Source organism: Nuphar pumila, chromosome 8 (assembly GCF_984573655.1).
Source record: "Nuphar pumila chromosome 8, dmNupPumi1.hap1.1, whole genome shotgun sequence".
In the NCBI taxonomy this organism is placed as follows: domain Eukaryota; kingdom Viridiplantae; phylum Streptophyta; class Magnoliopsida; order Nymphaeales; family Nymphaeaceae; genus Nuphar; species Nuphar pumila.
The window spans coordinates 105,537,392-105,556,989 of NC_143256.1; the positions used below are offsets into that span (position 1 = coordinate 105,537,392).

The window sequence follows — 19,598 nt, forward strand, 5'->3', positions numbered from 1 at the left end:
AATTAACAAGAATGTCATCAATGGGGGTTATTGCAAAGTGGTCATCCGTCAAAATATTCACCTGAATGTTGTCAGAATATCATCGAAAGATCATCGGAAGGATTAGGGACAACTAGCTGGGGACTAAAACAATGCTAGGTGTTGTGAAAATAGGGCTTCCAAATGAAGAAAAAGGGGTTGTGAAACAAAGCATCATTGATATGCGATAGAATTTTGCAAGAAAAAGTAATTTCACAATATGGGTGCAATTCAAATAAGAGATTTCGTAATATCGAATTTTTGCAAATATTTTAGAATTTCACAATACTTCATGTGATGCTCATCAACAATTTTGCAATTATCGGACTTCAATAAATGTTATGATTTTCGCAGGTTTTGCGCAAAACTCATGACGAGTTTCGCAAATTGTTTGGATTTGTGCAAAACTCGTGACGAGATTCGCATACTTTAGAATTTTGTGAGGGGTAAAACGGACAAAAAAATTGAAACCTATGATATTGTCCATTCGAAGGATTTGATAAATTGTGGGGCATTTTAAGAAACACAATTTTTGCCATACAGGTCAAATTTCCGATTTAACTTCCTCTTATGCTTCTTAAATATTGCACAGTAATATAGTCTTCAATTGCAGTAATTTACATTGATGGTTAGTTAACCAATCATCTACTTCAAGACAAATGAACTTGTAATTCATCATACAAGAAAAGTTCGTTCAACTTAAGATGGAAAAATCATTGCACTGCCGCATCACTGCATAAAAAACCAAATCAAAGAGAATACTTCCTATCCAGGATCAAGATAGATTTCAACTCGTGGGATATAAGGTATGGTCTACCAATGACATCATTATTAATACGGTTAGCAGGATGCATGAGATAGGATTATCGAAATTAAGGAAATTGTTTCCCCTGCACAAGGGCTAAATTGACATGGTGTCAGTAGGCAACAAGCCCAGCCAGCCAACAGCATGAGTTGAGCTCATAATCGTTCATTCAGTTCATGAGTCAAGCTGGATCCTAGATTTAAAGCTTATTTTTTAGAAAGCGTGAAGCTATAAGGGCCCACAAGGAATGAATGTGAGAAAATAGGAAGTTAAAAAGGAAAATGAATGTGGCATGTTGCATCAAGTGAGTTATAGAGAGAACATAGAGATAGAATAGTTCCCTATTTTATGGGGGCATGTCCTAAAAGAGTCTGAATCGGGAGTTGGCTTTACAAAATATATGGCAAAAGAAAGACAACAAACACTAAAATAAGGGGTGTAATTTATTTGTCCAATAAAAACATCAATCTGAAAGATGCAGGAACCACGCAGCAGCATCCTCAAGATTCTTGAGGATGAACACCCAACTGCCCTTCAAAGTAACCAACCAAAGGATGTTAAAACTCCCGCTTGTTTCTCCAAACAGCTCGAGCTCGCGGTGAGCCTGAATTAAAGGAGCTGAACTCAAGCTCGTGGTGAGCCCAACTTAAACAAGATGAGGGTAAACTAACTTGTTTATATAAATATATATGTATATATTTGTCAATTAAAAATAATAAATTTTGGACTCTAAAATCCTACTGATCAAAGCTCAAACTGGCTCATTTGGAAAATAAATACCTTATTTCAAAGCAGTAAGCAAAAGAGAACCTATTGATTGTAAGCCAGACACTTCAACCATATATACTTTATGAATAATGAGTCGAACCGAGCTGAAGACTTGTCTCCATGTTCCGCTTGTTGAGCCTATTTCACAAGTTAGCATGAGATCTTTATGAGTCAAACACAAGCCAAGCCACAAACGGCTCATCTCATTTTCTAGCACATGAAAACATTTGAATTGCCACTCTCAGCTCCTCAACACATTACCGTCAACACAGGGTGCTGCCAAACCGGCATCCCACAATTCCACCTCTCACCAAACCAATGATGAAACCAACCTCAAGAACAACTCTAGAGCCATCCACAACCAAAACCTACACCCAAAGGGGCCACTGAGTCACCCCTTCCATAATTCGCGACTCCACGGAGTCCACAGTCCAAGGTCAAAGAACTCGAACCTTGATCTTGGGCAAATAAAACGTGACTGAACCTCACAAGACATCATCATGAATCAGGTGTTCAGAAGAACTAAATGGGCTAGAATAACAAGAAATAATTATGAAACAGCTACATGGAAAGTTCAAAGCAACAAAAGGAATCTGCTACACGAACAGTAACATTCATATGAACATAATCCATCCCCAATCGATCACACATACTGCCCAGGCATTGAGGCACACCACGCGAGCCAAGTTCATACCACAACTAGACCTTGAGGAGCAGCAATAAAAGCCCAACCACTACACTTTCCCAACTTGTTAGACTTAAGAACCAAGGAAATTAGGAAAAGAAAAGCTTCAGCCCAATTAGTCCTACCGGTGATTAGAGTGCATGTATCATGCTCCCGTTGCTTGGTTTCAAGCCTGGCCTCCCCACAGATGGATTTGCATGAAAAGCTGACTGTCTTGCAGGACCACCAAGCAGTTTTCTTGTTAAGTCCAAGGGATCCGCAGCCTGTGTCTCGCCTAAGCTGAGTTTTGATATTCCTACAAGTTGGTCAACATTGATCGGATCTTTGGAAAGGACTGCTGTTGGCTTCAAAACCGGATGTGACTCTGAATCTTTTCCTGGTATAATGGTGTATGGTGGCCAGTATGGGAGCGGTACTGGACAATACGGCGTGAAAAATGCCGGGTGCATCACGGGGATTGCAGGGCAGGCAGCAACAGACTCATCAGCCTCCACAGGTTCTTTTGAAGAGGTTTCGACGGATTCGCTTTCTTTGTCAAGAGCAAGTTCTAATGGTGGAAACGGGCTGCTATCAGTCTCAGTTGCCAGTGATGGAGCACTAGCAGAACTAACGAGGCGCGGCTCATCAGCTGCTGGAAGTTGGTCGACTGACTGCAGAAATCAAATGGGTAATGGTCATGAATAAAATACGCCATTGACACAGAAAGAACATTCAGGAGAGCCGTTTGGAGCAGATGGAAGACTACCATATCAACTATGATGTCAAACAGGCTAGATCGTCGTTTTCTCCTAGTTGAGTTGGTCTGCCGGATGAAGTACTTCTGGGCATGGCTTGCAACCTGTGTGGGTGTCCTTGAAGTCACATAGTTGCGAGCAATTCCTCTCCAGTCCCCCTTACCCAACTTCTGCAGACCCATCAAGAACAGCCTGTGTTCTTCTTCAGTCCAAGGTATACCTGCAAAATTTTGAAAAAGTACCTATTCAATATATTTACCAAAATTAGGAAACGATCAAGAATCGTATTTATGTATTCCACAAGATCTGCAACAACAAGATCATCAATAAGCATAACATAGAACACTTTGTAATCCATACCTCACTCCTCTGTTACCTGGAAAATATTTCACTGCTTGACAAGTTTTGGAAAGATAATCTTCCAAACAATTCATTACAAGACCTTTAAGCTTTATTAGCAGATTCCGCACAGCAGGAACAACTCCCACTCAACCCAATTGAGCTATAAGACAATATAACAGGACCATTTTCCTCATGTCTTTGCAACGAGGTTGGGCGAAGCACCTCGTTGCAAGTGTAGTAACAGGACAACAAAAGACAATGGTATCTCGGTTCGAGCTCATCCCAAAGAACAGGAATCACAACAAGATGGTCCTAGACATGAATTATTTACATTTTCGGTTTCAGTTTCACCTCTCCTCTTTGTTCAAGAGAAGAATAACCGTATGTAATTAGCTCTACCATTATATGACCCCAGTCTACAAAACATTACAGTTTCCCTGTCAAATTCTTAAATAACAGTTTTTTTTTTCCTCGAAGCCTTTGTATAACTGTTTAGTTATACATTGCCGGTCCCAAGCCCGGATAAAGGAGGAAGGTTGCGGTAGGCCTGTGACAGCCAGCATAAAAACTTAGTCATACTTTCGTTGGGGCGTTCCCTACTGAGCGACGTGATGTACTCTATAGGCCCGGAGGCAGTGATAAATGGGCAAGGGTTGTTAGGTCATCGCCCGGAAGCGACGCGTCACACCGATGCCCGGGTGTGGTGTCAAATAGGCAAGGGTTCCCTCACTTTGTTGGACGGGTGGGGGTAAAGAAGTTAATCCAAGACCATAAAATTAGGTTAGCCACTTAGAACATAGGGTCTTTAACTGGTAAGTTGGTAGAGTTAGTAGATGTTATGTGTAGGAGAAAGATTGATATTTTATGTCTACAAGAGACCAAATGGGTAGGTGAGAAAGCAAAAGTGATAGGACCTTGGGGATATAAGATTTGGTATACAGGAATAAATAGGAATAGGAATAGAGTAGGGATTGTTATGAGTCGTGAGTTTATAGATAATGTAGTTGAGGTCCGTAAGAAGGGTGATAGGATTTTACTTATTAAATTAGTATTAGGTATAGATATTATTAATATTATTAGTGTTTATGCACCTCAAGTAGGTTTAGATGATTCCATTAAGCGTCAATTTTGGAAAGATTTAGATGGAGTAGTACAAGGGATATCTTATGAAGAAAGGCTTTTCATCGGCGGTGACCTTAATGGGCATGAAGGCATTAGTAGGGATGGATTTGAGAGTATCCATAGAGGCTATGGTATAAGAGAAAGAAACGAAAGTTGAGAAAGGATTTTAGATTTTGGTTTGTCCTATGATATGATCTTAGCAAACACTTGGTTTAGGAAGAGGGAGTCTCACCTAGTAACATTTAAAAGTGGGGTTAATACGAGTCAGATAGATTTTTTCCTACTTAGAAAGAGAGATAAGGGTTGTTGCATCGATTGTAAGGTTATACCGAGAGAAAGTGTAGCTACACAACATAGTCTTAATTTTAGATCTTAGAATTAGACAATGCTGCAAAAGGGATAGACATAGGATAGATCCTAGAATTAAGTGGTGGGCACTGAAAGGAGCTAAACAAGGAATGTTTGTAAAACGGGTAGTTAAGGAAGTTGATTGGTGTCTCAAGGAGGATTCAGAATCTATGTGGAATAAGTTAGCGGGTGGCATGAGAAATGTGGCTAAGGAGGTATTGGGTGAGTCTAAAGGCGGTGCACCACTAGGTAAGGATACATCGTGGTGGAACGAGGATGTCAAATTAGCTATTAAGGTTAAAAGAGAGTGTTATAGAAATCTAAGTAAAAGTCGTGATAATGAGAATTTGGAGAAGTATATGATAGCAAAGAAGGAAGCTAAAAAAGTAGTTCGGAACGCGAGGGATAAGGTATATAAGGAGGTTTATGACAAGTTGGATACCAAAGAGGGCGAGAAGGATATTTATAGGCTTGCAAAGATGAGAGATAGGAAATCGAGGGATCTGGGTATGGTTAGATGTATCAAAGATGAAACGCAAAGGGTTTTAGTCAAAGATGAGGAGATTAAGGAGAGATGGAAATATTATTTTGATAAGCTATTTAATGAAAGTCATGCTCAGGATCTTGGAGACTTTTCCATTCTTTTTCATGAGATGAATCGTGACTTCATGCGCAAGATTCAAAAGAAAGAAATTGCAGAGGCTTTGAAGAAAATGAAATCAAGAAGGGCAGTTGGCCCAGATGGTATACCTATCGAGGCTTGGAAATGCTTGGGAGAGAAAGGTTTAGAATGGTTGACAAATCTTTTTAACAAGATTTGGCGGACAAATAAGATGCCTAATGAGTGGAGGAAGAGTACTTTGGTGCCTCTATGTAAAAATAAGGGTGATATACAAGATTGCACAAACTATCGTGGTATAAAACTCATGAGTCATACTATGAAACATTGGGAGAGGGTGATTGAGTCTAGGTTGAGGAAGGTTGTCATGATATCGGAGAATCAATTTGGTTTTATGCCTAGAAGATCAACTACGGAAGTTATACATCTTTTTAGACAACTTATTGAGAGAAATAGAGAGAGGAACAAAGATTTGCATATGGTTTTTATTAATTTGGAGAAGGCTTACGATAGAGTACCTAGGGACGTTCTCTGGTGGACAATGATGAATAAAGGTGTTTCTCTCAAGTACATTAGTATAATTAAAGATATGTATGAAGGAGTAGTAAGCAATGTCCGCACTTGTGGAGGTGTGACAACCAATTTTCCTATAACGGTTGGGTTACATCAAGGATCTGCTTTAAGCCCTTTCCTATTTGCTATAGTGATGGATGAGCTTACGAGATCAATTCAAGAAAATGTGTTGTGGTGTATGTTGTTTGCTGATGATATTGTTTTGATTGATGAGTCTAGAGCTGGGGTTAATGCTAAGTTAGAATTATGGAGACAAACATTGGAAGCAAGAGGTATTAAGTTGAGTAAAGTAATACAGAATACATGGAATGTCGATTTAGTAAGCAACGAAGTAGTGATGAGAGTGTAGTGAAGCTTGGTGAGCAAGAAATACCGGTGAATGATTCTTTTCAAATATTTGGGATCTATCATTCAAAAGTATGGAGAAATTGATGGAGATGTAAATCATAGGATAAAGGTTGGGTGGATGAAATGAAAGAGTGCAACTGGAGTGTTGTGCGATCGTAGAATGCCATTGCGGTTGAAGAGAAAGTTTTATAAGACGACTATTAGGCCCGCTTTACTATATGGTACGGAATGTTGGGCTGCCAAGAGACATCATATTCAAAAAATGAGTGTAGCTGAGATGCGTATGTTGAGATGGATGTGTGGAAATACAATAAAAGATAAGATTTGGAATAAGGAGATACGTAAGAAGGTAGGCGTTGCACCCATTGAAAATAAGATGAGAGAGAATCGTTTACGGTGGTTTGGACATATTCAACGAAGGCCTAATGATGCTCCAATTAGAAGGATGGAGAAATGGGAAAATATATTAGTTAAAAGAGGTCGGGGTAGGCCTAGGAAGACATGGATGGAGGTGATAGGAAAGGATATGAATGCTTTGAACCTCACCGAGGACATGGCATTGGATAGAAATGAATGGAGGAGAAGGATTCACGTGGAAGACCTCTTTTAACTAATATATTTTCTTTGTTGGTTCATATCGCCGACCCCAATTGTTTTGGGATGAAGGCGTAGTTGTTGTTGTTTGTTGTGAAGCCTTTGGAAACTCCAAATAAACCTAACACACGCCCACAACAATTAACTGATGGCATCTCTCATCCAGACAAGAAAAACAATCAGCCATCCTTAATTGTCTGCCACGATATTTCCCCAATGCCACAGCTACAACAATAAACCTATGCCCTTAATTACCTTCTCAGGCTATGTAACACGGACTCTTCTAAAAGGCTAACGTACCCGCTTCCGCGTAGGTGCGACACTTGGACATGGCTTCCATAGTGTTAGGTGCAGTCAACTGCACCAAGGTTCATTTCTGTTCTAAACTGGACTCAGTCAAACCCTTAACCAAGTCTAGTTTTATCCATAGTATATACACAAAAATGTATAGGAACAAACACACGGGCCACTAGAATATGTTAACTGGAGTATGAACCGAGATTTTCATGGTTTTATTTTTATTTTTTTCTTAAATTTCACCGTACGGATAGGATCTAGATACAAGGTTTTATAGAAATAGACTCTTAGATCATCAGATTACAATGCATAAGGATCTTTTAAGGCTTGAAAACGAACTCATAATTTTTGTAAATATTCAAGCATCTAAAAATCACATTTTTTCATCGAAAATACATGATCCAACAGTTGATTCCTAGGAAATGGACCACGCCGAATGCATCTGGAGGGTTGGATTTTCAAAAAAAAGTGTCGAAAATGCCTAATTTACACTCTGGTTCACATATTTTCAGTTAACATACTCTAGTGACCTATATATATATATATATATATATATATATATATATATATATATATATATATATATATATATATATATATATATATATATATGGGTTAATATTTGATGCTTTTGAAGGTACCAAATTATATGGAACTATTGAGCTAAAAATCATAGGTTCAAGCTTTATCAACTCAATCTTACCACATAGATGTGTTCAAGAAGGTTGGATTGCTAAGGATCAAACATTGGATCCTGTTATTTCGATCCAAAAATATGAGTTTTTGAGTCATGAAATTTTAGTGCATTGTAGACCGTTCATTTTTTAAGCCCTTAAAAACCCTGCTTATGTGTCACAATCATATGGTTCAAAAGTCATTCCCTACTTAACAAACATTGTAGATTACATCCATAAGATTTAATTTACAAAAAAACTAACAAATGATTTTCATCTCAATAGTTCCATATAATTTGGTGCCTTCAAAGGCACCAAATATTAACCCTATATATATATATATATATATATATATATATATATATATATATATATATATATATATCAGAGTTACCAGAAGCTTCTTAGGTAGGTGGGAAGCGTGCTTCCCAGAAACTTGCTTCGGAAGCGCGATACTCCTCACTTTTGAAACTTCATGTGAATCTTAATTCCCCTACATTTTTTTATGCTTCCCACACACATTGTCTATGTTTTCTTACATGCTTCCTATATGCTTTTCTCACATTTCTTTGCAGGTTTTTCATGTGCTTTCACTCACTTCCCATGTGCTTTCTTTATATTGGTAACCATCATTGTTAGATTTTAACAAAAATTTAAATTTTTTATTGAAAAATCATGAAATACAAGAATAATCAATTTTATTTTAGTTTTTATTTACTTCTTGTTTGATTCATATTCAGGAATTATATTGCTTCATTTTTTGTTCATGTTTCGCTTTGAAATTGATACTTGACTTCTTGTTTCCGCTTCTACTTCCTAGTCTAGCAACCTTGATATATATACACACACATATATAGAGAGAGAGAGAGAGATGGGAATCTACTAAATGTTCATGGTGCTAAATAAAATATGTTATTGGATTTCCGGTGTTTTTTTGAAATTCTAACCATACAGATGTGTTCTATATGCTTGTTTTTATAAGAATCACTTCTTGGAACATTTGGAGCATTTGATTATAATGCATGGATAGGTTTTTATAAGGTTTCAAAAATCAACAAACTACAATTTTCATAAATTTTTGAGGCTCCAAATACTATTTTTTCATCAAAAATGCATGATCCAAGTGTCGATTTCTAGTAAATCAATCATGTTGAACACATCTATGGGGTTGGAATTTCGAAAAAAACACCAGAAATCCAATAGCTTGTTTTATTTAGTATCATGCCCATTTAGCATGTTCATCTCTCTCTCTCTCTCTCTCTCTCTCTCTCTCTCTCTCTCTCTCTCTCTCTCTCTCTCTCTATATATATATATATATATATATATATATATATATATACACCCAAGTTTTTTTAAACTTCCGTGTTGCACCCTGCCCACCTGCATCCGCACTAAACTTATGTGACATAGCATATGTATTGATGAAAAAATTCAAGAGTAAAAGCAATATGAATAGGTTCCAAAGAAATATAAAGCTTTAAGCATCACTGACAGATTACAAAAGTTTCAACCAAACGCTATACACAAGTTGGTATCGTATAGTATTTTCCAAGAAACAAAAGAGCTAGATTTCTGCATCCTTGTAGAATCAGAATCTGAGAAATCTGCTATCTGCATGTTGATATGGCTATTAGCTAGAACATACGGACAAGTTCGAGGCAAATAATGAACAAGTGAGATTTAATCCCTAGCTTCAGCTGCAACTGGACAAGAATCCTCTAGTCCACGTGCAGACTCTTAAACTTTCAACAAAATCTTTTCTTTGCGAAGATACATTGTATGACTTTAAAGGAAGAGTAAAGCATGTCTGATTAACTTTAAAGCATCAAGGTTATTGGGTAACCATATACAGAAATAATTACATATGTTATTTTGCTAACAACATAATGAACACCAGAAAACATTTGATTTTAGGCCAGAAAAACTCCCCATTTTCACGTACTACAGAAAACAAATAATCCATACCCTTACACACCTGGGTCACAACATAAATAATATGAGAGTAAAATATGGCCTAAAGCCATGGTAATAAGAAGCATCATTTCAACATAGGCCTAAGTGGAGTACTAAGGATTGCTCAAAGATCCAGATTTTCCACATAAAAAGTATATAACTAATTTAGTAGCCAAAGAATAATAAATTTTCTTTTTGGATCAAAAGACACCAAGCAACTAGTAGTCCCACATGTCAATGGAAGGTTTGAGAACTATTATCATCCATGACATCCTACATGATTTGGGTATCAAGTTATCAACATCAACAACTTATAGGACTTTGTCAATTAACAGCATCCATCGGCACAGTAGGAATAACTATAATTATTGCTCGCTCATCATAAATGTCAATAGTCTATACTCTATAGACCATTTCCACGCTATGATGTAATAATGAAAGATAAATTACAAACAGAGAATCAACCTGTCATCAACAGAAATATACAAATACAAAAACCTTTTACTTAGGAAGCTATAATATAAGCATATCTTCAGCCAGGATTTCTTTCTGACATATTTCAACATTCTTATTTTTGTCGGATATCAGGGTATGTTGGAAAAAGAAGAAAGAGGAGGAAGCTAGGGGGAAAACAAGGGATCAATAAAATGTGATTCATTGTATGGAAGTATCTACTGAAAAAAAAAGTAGTCAACTTTTAATTTAAATGAAACAAATCTGGTAAAAGAAGCTAACACTAAAGGTATAGAACTAACAGGTTTACGTCAATAAGTCAAACACAACTGCAATATACTGAATTGACTGGTACACTTGTGATAAATTAGTCTAATCATGGGAGGTCTTGGCTTGTGACGTGAACTGTGAGTCTGTGAACCATCATACTGCAGAGTACCAGGATGATCTTATTCATACCTCAGAGTACCAGGGTAATTTCATGCTAGAAACCCATGGTCAGCAACTCAAAACCTTTGGTCACTGGCAACATATTCAATTTACCAAGAAATTCTTAATGAACAAAATCAATTGCCAACTGTCTCTGAATTAATATTGGCTTTCAAATACTGGAATATATTGTCACAAATATAGGCAATATTTTGAAAATATCGAGTAATATCATGAAATAAAGGAAAAAAGATAAGGAAAAATACAGAAATATGTTTCTATTTACTATTTAGAAATATAGTGATATTGTGTGCCATATATGATACTATCGTGATAATATGACAATTTTTTTTATTTGTCTTAATTTTTTTATAGTCTACGTATGCCTCTTTCATTACTCCTCATTTTTTCCATGTTTAAAAATGTTTCCAACTTTTTCCATTTTGCGCATTTGCAAAAAGTATTCTTTTTCTATCTATTGTATTATTTGTTGTATCTTTCTTTTCTTTCAAACCTGCCAATATCTTCTACATACTTTCATGAGGACTGTTGAGCATCCTATGATATCCCATGCAATTGCCTTGCCGAGACAGATCTACATGACTATGTCAGAATAATTAATACAACAACAACAACTACTACGCCTTCATCCCAAAACAATTGGGGTTGGCGATATGAACCAAAAAAGAAAATCATTCTGGGTCTTCCACATGAATCCTTCTCCTCCAATCATTTCTATCCAACGCCATGTCCTCGGTGAGGTTCAAAGCATTCATATCCATTCCTATCATCTCCATCCATGTCTTCCTAGGCCTACCCCGACCTCTTTTAACTAATGAAAAAACAAAATTAGGAAAAAGACCAATATTTGTTTCCATGCATCTGATGACTTCATGAAATGCTCACCCCACAACTACAGTAATTTGCTGATAAAGCATGAATGTTTTGTTGCAACCAACTCTAGTCGGCAAATTATGTTAAAACTCAAAACTAGTTATTTACATTCAACTCTCTGCTGGTCAAAACGTTAACATGATCACATAACAACCACCAACAAGTAACAACATAACAAGAGCTATGAGCTAAAAGTAGTAAAAACACATAAGCACCAGCTAGTCTTAACATGACTGAGGGTCAACAAAAGCATTAACGGGTATGGAACTAACTTAAAGATTGAATGCAAACAAGTTGTATCATGAAATATTGTAACTTCCACAGTGCACTACATTTTTCAATTTTTGGGTTCATCTGCGAATTTAGAGACAAATTCATGATAATGACATAGCATTCTGGCCCCCATCTAATGAATAATCAAAATTCATTCTCACCAAAATACAAACAGGTATACAAGATACAGACTGAATCATTTTGTCCTTGAGCTCGAAAGACACAGAGAACACAAGATTATGGTAAGTAATGGACATCACAGAAGCTATGAAAAGGCCTTTTTAACATAAAGAAATCCAAAAAAATCATAAAAAACAGCAAGAAAATTGCATCTATTTGAGAAAAATAATAATAAAACCACCTGCAAGCAGATCAAAAAGCCTCTCATGAGAGGGGAAGATCAAAATAAGGAATTTTCTTTGGATTTTGCTTCAAAAAAAATCCATTTTGGATTTTTAACAAGCACCAACATAAAACTAACGGGCAAAAAAAGCTACTTCGGTCCATGGAAATCCCCAGAAGCACAAAAGAGAAAACAATAATAACTCAAAAATTCCGCCAAACGCAACTGAAAAAAAAAACAGAAACGGAAAAAAGTAAAGGCAAACTTGCAGTAAATGAACGATAGAGAAGAAAAAAACAGAAATGTAATAATTTCCAAATTCTACGAGATCGTTCAATCAAACAGGTAACGGAGAAGAGAAAGTAACCGAAATTCCACACAAGAGAGAGAGGGAAGAAGAAGAAGAAGAAGGCCCCAAATACTTATCTGCAAACCATCAAAAAGATAAAAATTAGAAATTAAGGGCAACCAAATTCAATCGACAGACGAGTCGCGCAGATTTCCAAAAAAACGCGAGGATAAAGGAAATCGGGAACTTCAAAAACGCAACAAAACACGATAACGATCACATCCAAAATCACAGTCAGAGCCAGAGACAGCGAGAGAGAGGGGGACACAGAATTTCCTAATTCCACAGCAAGAGAAGAATCCCGGAGAAAAGCAAAAAGGAACGACGGGATCACGGAGAGCAACACGAAAGAAAAATCCCTCACCTTTCTTCCTCTCGCGGCAGCTCGAGGAGCAGGAGGCGTGCAGGGCGTCATCGGAGGCATACCCGCCGGTGGCGGCGGCCCCGCCCTCCTCCGCCGGATCGGGCGGCGAGTCGGGGTTGTTCCCGGCGGCCGGCGAGCCCCCGGTGTAGTGGGAGAGGTTGCCCATGCTGGCGCTCTTCTTCATGGAGGAGCCGTCGGTGAGCCTCACCCCGAACAGCTTCACCCCGCGCGACGGGCACGTCCGCGAGTTGTGCCCGTTGTGGCTGCAGTGCGAGCACCTCCTGGTCATCGCGCTCGACCGGCGGCCGACGGGGAGCTACTCGGCGACGGGGGATGGACGGCCGGCTGTTCGAGACGATCGCGGCGCGAGAGAGAAAAGAACGAAGGAAGCGAACGGAACCACGAAGTTATGGAAGAAAACCCTCTTTTCACCTTTCGCTCTCTCATTTCTTTCTATCTCCAACCTCCTTATTTAAGAGCGATTACTGTACAGCGGGAAGGATACTGTAACCATGGAGGATAATGTTGGAAGTTGTTGTGAAAATGTACCTTGACTTTTGAAATGTCACATTTTACACTGAATTACATAATTGCCCTGAACATTTTAATGAATTACCTTCTCACGCATATTTCCGTTCCTCCTCCCGGGCCCCCATTCCTTTCGATTTTGGGCGAACCTTGACTCATGAGCCGGTTGCTATGATCTTTTTAGCCCGTGGGCATCGGGTTGTCAAATGGATCGGAATCTTTTATTAACTCGGATTTTGTCCCTTTCTTGGGAGCTAAGGGTTTTGATGGTTACGATCCATATGATATCCATGGTCACCAAACCGAGAATGATCTTCATCTCCATCAAGGATGATGAATGAAGACATTATGAAGGGAACTTCTATTACTAATCGCTCTGGATTTGTTCAAAAAAGTCCTCTAGCATCCAATTCAAAAAAGATGTCCAGACCAAAGTCTCAATTCATGCTAGGATTGTGGGTGTTTCCTTACGACTTACATTGTAAAGTTGTGCTTAGAGTCTATTGTGTTTTTGTTGAATCTGATCTAAGCTGCTCGGTTCAGGTGAATCAATACCTCGAAGGGGCAGCCCGTATGCTTGAACTGTAATCGCTCTTGAGCAAAATTGTGAATGAATTAAATGCGTTGAGCTTTCTTTTGTTCACCCTCATTGTGATTGCTTCTTGTGATTGCAATTCTTCTCCCTCTATTCTCTCTTGCCCTCTTATTACAAGCTTCCGCGACTAACAAGCGAACTTACAAGTAGGCTTGCGGCGGTAAGGAAGGACCATCGCGTCGCGTTGGCCCATTGAAGGAAATAGGTCTGTGGCAAGCGGTACCAGAGTCTGTTCTCGTGCTGGGGAAGGGACTCCGGAGTCGGTGTCCACAGACACGTCGACAGGTTGTTATTTGTGAGCAAGACATCGTGGCGCCTTATCAAAACCTGCGCAACACCAAAAGTAGGGCAGTTGCCAAAACTGAGGAGATGGATTCATCTCGGGGCCAAGAGGAGATGACTGCAATTGTCAACAAACTGGTGGAAGATGTGACTTCGCATGAGGAAGTGATTTCACGCGCAGTTGAATCATTCGATGGACTGAATGATATGGTGGCGAGCCTGCAAGAGCAAGTGAACTTACAGATGGGGTAGATCACTTCATTGACGACAATAGTAACTGACTTGCAGACTGAAATAGGGGATCTTCAGTTGAAAAATCGCATATTGCAGCGGTCAGTGAGCCTAAATGGGAGAAATGGTGAGAGGTCATCAAGGATTGATGTGCCAAGACCAACAAAGTTCAATGGTTTTCAAGACAGCAAGGTCATTAAGAACTTTTTGTTCCAAGTAGAAGACTACTTAGATATTCAAAATGTAACACTTGAAGATCTTAGGATCAAGGTTGCAGCAGCGTTACTGGATGGGGATGTTATCGCTTGGTGAGGCGGAAACGCAGTGACATGGAGAGGGGTTAATGCGTGATAGATACCTTTAACGACTTCAAAATGAAGTTGCACAACTACTTCATGTCAAGGAATGCGCAGAGGCAGGCGTATCGAAGGGTTCATGAGCTTAAACATACTAGTTCATTGCAAGATTATGTCAGAAAGTTTCAGATGCTCATATTGGAGGTGCCTAATATGCCAGAAGACGACAAGCTCAACTGGTTCATTGTGGAACTTCAGCCATGGACACAATCTGAAGTGGAAAAGAACAACCCTCGTATTTTGGAAGATGCATATATGGCGGCTGAGTGCTTAGTTGACACTCAGCGCAAGCCTTTCACCTCATCAACCAAAGTCGAGAAGAAGCCTGACCACGGATGCAAGAAGGATGAGCAACGCGATGACAAATGTGAGGCGTCGACACGCCATCAATCCGACAAGAAACAGAACTACCCAAAGTATAACAACAACAACAAGGGTGTGGTTATGACATGTTGGTTCTGTGGCGATAGGTACATCGCCAGACAATACCCCAAGCGCCTCATGAAGGATGACGGGCAAGCCAACGCAACGTAGGAAAAATGTAGTGATACTGAATGTAGTGACACTGAGGCTATGCAACTGCGGATGGGAGCCATGCGGTCGATCAACGCAGCTAGAAGTTGCGCAGTTAAGAACAGACAGATTAGCAAAGAACTAATGTATCTCGAAGTCATTACGAATGGAAAGTCTACTTCAGCTATGGTAGACTCCGGGGCCACACACAACTTTGTCTCACGAGAAGAGGCAAAGCGGTTGGGCTTGAAGCCTGAGCCAAAGCAGAGGACTATCAAAACGATAAACTTTGAGGTCAAGCTCATCCTTGGTGAAGCAAGAGATATGGCTATTCAAGTGGGGAGTTGGGCTGACAAAGCCAACTTTTCTGTGGTGCCCCTAGACGATTTCAAAATGATTCTGGGTATGGAGTTTGTGCGAAGCCAAAATGTTATGATGATGTCAAAGTTTAACACGTTGATGATTATGGGGTAAAACCTTTCCCACACGGTACAGTGCCTTATGCAGAAAGGCAAGTCTTCAGTGTTATCGACGATGCAACTGAAGAAGGGTGTCAAACATGAGGAACAGACATTCTTAGTTGTTGTGCGCGCAGAAGAAGAAGAGGTAAAAGCAGTAATGTCACCGACCCTAACCCTACTGTTGAAGGAGTTTCGGGGGGTGATGCTTCCAGAATTGTCAAAACGTCTTCCACCAAGAAGTGAGGTCGACCACAAGATTGATTTGATTCTGGGAGCGAAGCCTCCCGCAATGGTTTCATACCACATGGGGTCAACTAAGCTGAATGAGCTGCAAAGGCAGCTATACGAGATGTTGGACGCAAGCATCGTTCGTCCATCGAAAGCTCTATTTGGCGCCCTGGTTCTTTTGTAAATGAAACATGATGGCTCCAAATGGTTATGTATGGATTATCATGCTTTGAACAAGATCACGATGAAAAACAAGTACACATTGCCACTGATAGTGGACTTATTCGATCAACTAGGCAGTGCTCGTATCTTTTTTAAGCTAGATCTGCGAACAGGTTACTGGTAGGTGAGGATTACTGAAGGTGATGAGCCAAAGACAACTTACGTCACCCGCTATGGTGCTTACAAATTCTTAGTATTGTCATTCGGGTTTACAAATGCTCCAGCTACATTCATGACTTTAATGAACCAAATATTCTACTCTTACTTAGACAAGTTCGTGGTAGTTTACCTAGATGATATCATGATTTACAGCAGCAACATAGAGAAATATATTGGCCACTTGCAAACAGTGTTTCAGGTGTTGAAAGAGAATGACCTCTGTGTCAAATGAGAGAAGTGTCTCTTCGGCAGAAGGAGATCAACTTCCTTGGCCACATTGTGGGGCGTGGTGTGCTGCGTATGGACAGGCAAAAGATAAGGGTCATCCATGAATGGGTTCCGTCAAGCAAAGTGTCAGAGTTGCGATCATTTCTTGGTTTGACGAACTATTATCAGTATTTCATTGAAGGCTATTCTCTCATTGTTGTGCCCCTCACTGATTTGTTAAAGAAGAATCGGGTATGTCTCTGGACAGGAGCATGCCAAGATGCGTTCGATGGCTTGAAGAAAGCCTTAGTGAGGGAGCCAGTGCTACGACATCTCGATCATTTGAGACCCTTTGAAGTCCATACAGATGCCTTAGACTTTGCTATTGGCGGAGTTATTATGCAAGATGGCAATTTGATCGCATATGAGAGTTGCAAGCTAAAGGATGCAGAGAGGCGTTACACAGTGCATGAATATGAGATGACCGTCATTGTGTATTACCTCAAGACCTGACGACACTACCTCTTGGGTGTCGAGTTCGTCGTCCAGATGAACAATGTGACCATGAGCTATTTTCAGATACAGAAGAAGCTGACGCCTAAACAAGTTCGGTGGAAAATGTTTTTGGCTGAGTTCGACTTTGCCTTAGAGTACGAGGTTGGAAAGACCAATGTTGTGGCGGACGCTCTAAGCCGCAGGGCTGAACTGGCAGCTGCACGGGCGGAGCCTTCTGAAGTGCATTTGGAGGGCACGTTGCTGAGCCGCATTCGTGAAGGTACGCAGCAGAATCCAACTGCACAATACCTTGTTTCTCTGGTGCATGCAGAGAAGACTCGAGGATTTTGGCTACAGAATGACCTCCTTGTGACAAAAGGGGGACGCATTTTCGTGCCGCGGTGGGGAAGCCTCTATCGAGAACTGCTTAAGAAGTGTCATGATACACTATGGACGGACCACTCTGGTCAGAAGCGGACCTTAGCACTCCTTGAGCGTGGCTACTATTGGCCGCAGATAAGGGACGATGTTGAGGGGTATGTGCGGATATGCCTCATCTGTCAGTAAGATAAGGGAACAAACCAGAAGGTGTTGGTCTCCTTGAGCCTCTACCAATTCTAGAACGCCCTTGTGATAGCATCTCCATGGACTTCATTGTTAGTTTGCCAAAGGTAGAGGGCCCCAATTCTATTTTGGTTATGGTGGATCATTTCTCAAAGTATGTTACCTTTATCCCAACTTCTAAGGAGTGTCCTATAGAGAAGATTGCAGAGTTGTTTGTAAAACATGTGGTGAAACATTAGGGCATACCAAAGAGCATTGTGAGTGATCACGATGCTCGCTTCATGGGTAAGTTCTGGCGTGAAGTATTTCAGCTACTTGGCTCTGATTTGATATTTTCAACAAGCTTTCATCCACAGACAGAGCGCATCAATGAGATACTTGAGCAGTACCTTAGGCATTTTGTTAGTGTCAATCAGAAAAATTTGGTGAAGCTCCTTGACGTGGCACGATTTTGTTACAACTTGTAGAAGAGCGAGTCTTTAAGCCACAATCCGTTTGAGATAGCCACGGGACAACAACCACTAACCCCACACACTCTTGTCGCACAAGAAAAGGGAAGGCCATCATTCGCTTATCAGTTTGTTCGCGACCGACATGAGCAGAATGAGTTGGCGAAGACATTCTTACACAAGGCGGCAAAGAGAATGAAGAAGTGAGCAGACAAGAATCGTCGGCCCGTTGGGTTCCAAGTTGGAGACCAAGTGTTGGTGAAGTTATATTCAGGACACACAGACATCTTCCGCGGATGACACCATGGATTGCTCAGAAAGTATCAAGGACCTTTCACCATCACAAAGAAGGTGGGCAAGCTGGCGTATAAGGTGGAGTTGTCCCCAGACTTCAAAGTGCACCCGGTGTTCCACGTGTGCAACCTCAAGCAGTTTCATCCAGATGATGGAGATCCAGAACGCAGTGTGTCACAACGCGCTCTCATCATGTAGAGAGCCCCGACAACACAATGGGCTGATAAACACCTCAGTAAGATCCTTCGTCACAAGGTCAACTACCTGGGCAAAGCGAAAAAATATCTAGTGCAGTGAAAGGAAACAACAGAACCAACATGGGAGCCTGCATTCCGAATGAACAACTGCTATCCGGCTGAAGTTAGGGCTTACCATGAAACATATGGCACAGAGGACGACACATGATTTGAAGGGGGGAGCATGTTCTCTTACGACTTATATTGTAAAGTTATGCTTAGAGTCTGTTTTGCTTTTGTTGAGTATGATGTAAGTTGCCCAGTTTAGATGAATCAATACCCCGAAGGGGCATCCTGTATACTTGAACTGTAATCGCCCTCAGGCAAAATTGTAAATGAATTAAATGTGTTGAGATTTCTTTTGTTCACCCTCGTTGTGATTGCTTCTTGTGATTGCAATTCTTCTCCCTCTATTCTCTCTTGCTCTCTTGCACTCTGATTACAAGCTTTCGTGACTGGCAAGTGAGCTGACAAGTAGGCTTGTGGTGGTAAGGAAGGATCATCGCGCCGCATTGGCTCATTGAAGAAAATAGGCCCGTGACAGTGGAAGAGTTCAGTTAAATTGAGACTCTCGATGATGTTCAGCCCGGTTGAGACACCTTAAGTATTTTTATCTTTTCGCTTTCTTATAAATTTATAAATAGATTTACCTAGCTTAAGTATTTTTTAATATAAATTATTAAGAGATTCTTCTTTTCTTCGTTCATGGTTGTGTGTGCTTGCTCTTTAATAGAACAGTTGCCATCCCTGTTCATCACCGTCGAAAACTTTTTCTCCTTTCCTCTTGTTGTCT

At 40.0% G+C, this 19,598-nt stretch overlaps 1 protein-coding gene across 1 annotated transcript; it reads right to left on the bottom strand.

Annotated features, from left to right (window-relative positions):
• Positions 1–2,107: 2,107 nt before the first annotated feature.
• On the bottom strand, positions 2,108–13,456 carry LOC149830125 (transcription factor MYBS3-like). Its single transcript, XM_090016321.1, has 3 exons — positions 12,986–13,456; positions 3,022–3,230; positions 2,108–2,926 (listed from the first exon to the last, which is right to left on the bottom strand). Exons 1-3 carry the CDS (start codon positions 13,272–13,274, stop codon positions 2,408–2,410), a joined length of 1,017 nt encoding a protein of 338 aa, XP_089872447.1. The 5' UTR covers positions 13,275–13,456; the 3' UTR covers positions 2,108–2,407.
• Positions 13,457–19,598: the final 6,142 nt, after the last annotated feature.

What these genes read in the sequence shown, in the direction of transcription:
- LOC149830125 (XM_090016321.1), bottom strand. Translation starts at nt 13,274, where the DNA reads ATGACCAGGAGGTGCTCGCACTGCAGCCACAACGGGCACAACTCGCGG. An exon ending in CTGCCGCGAGAGGAAGAAAG is followed by an intron (nt 3,231 to 12,985) that starts GTGAGGGATTTT and finishes AAAATTTTGCAG; the next exon opens with GTATACCTTGGACTGAAGAA. An exon ending in TTGACATCATAGTTGATATG is followed by an intron (nt 2,927 to 3,021) that starts GTAGTCTTCCAT and finishes TGATTTCTGCAG; the next exon opens with TCAGTCGACCAACTTCCAGC.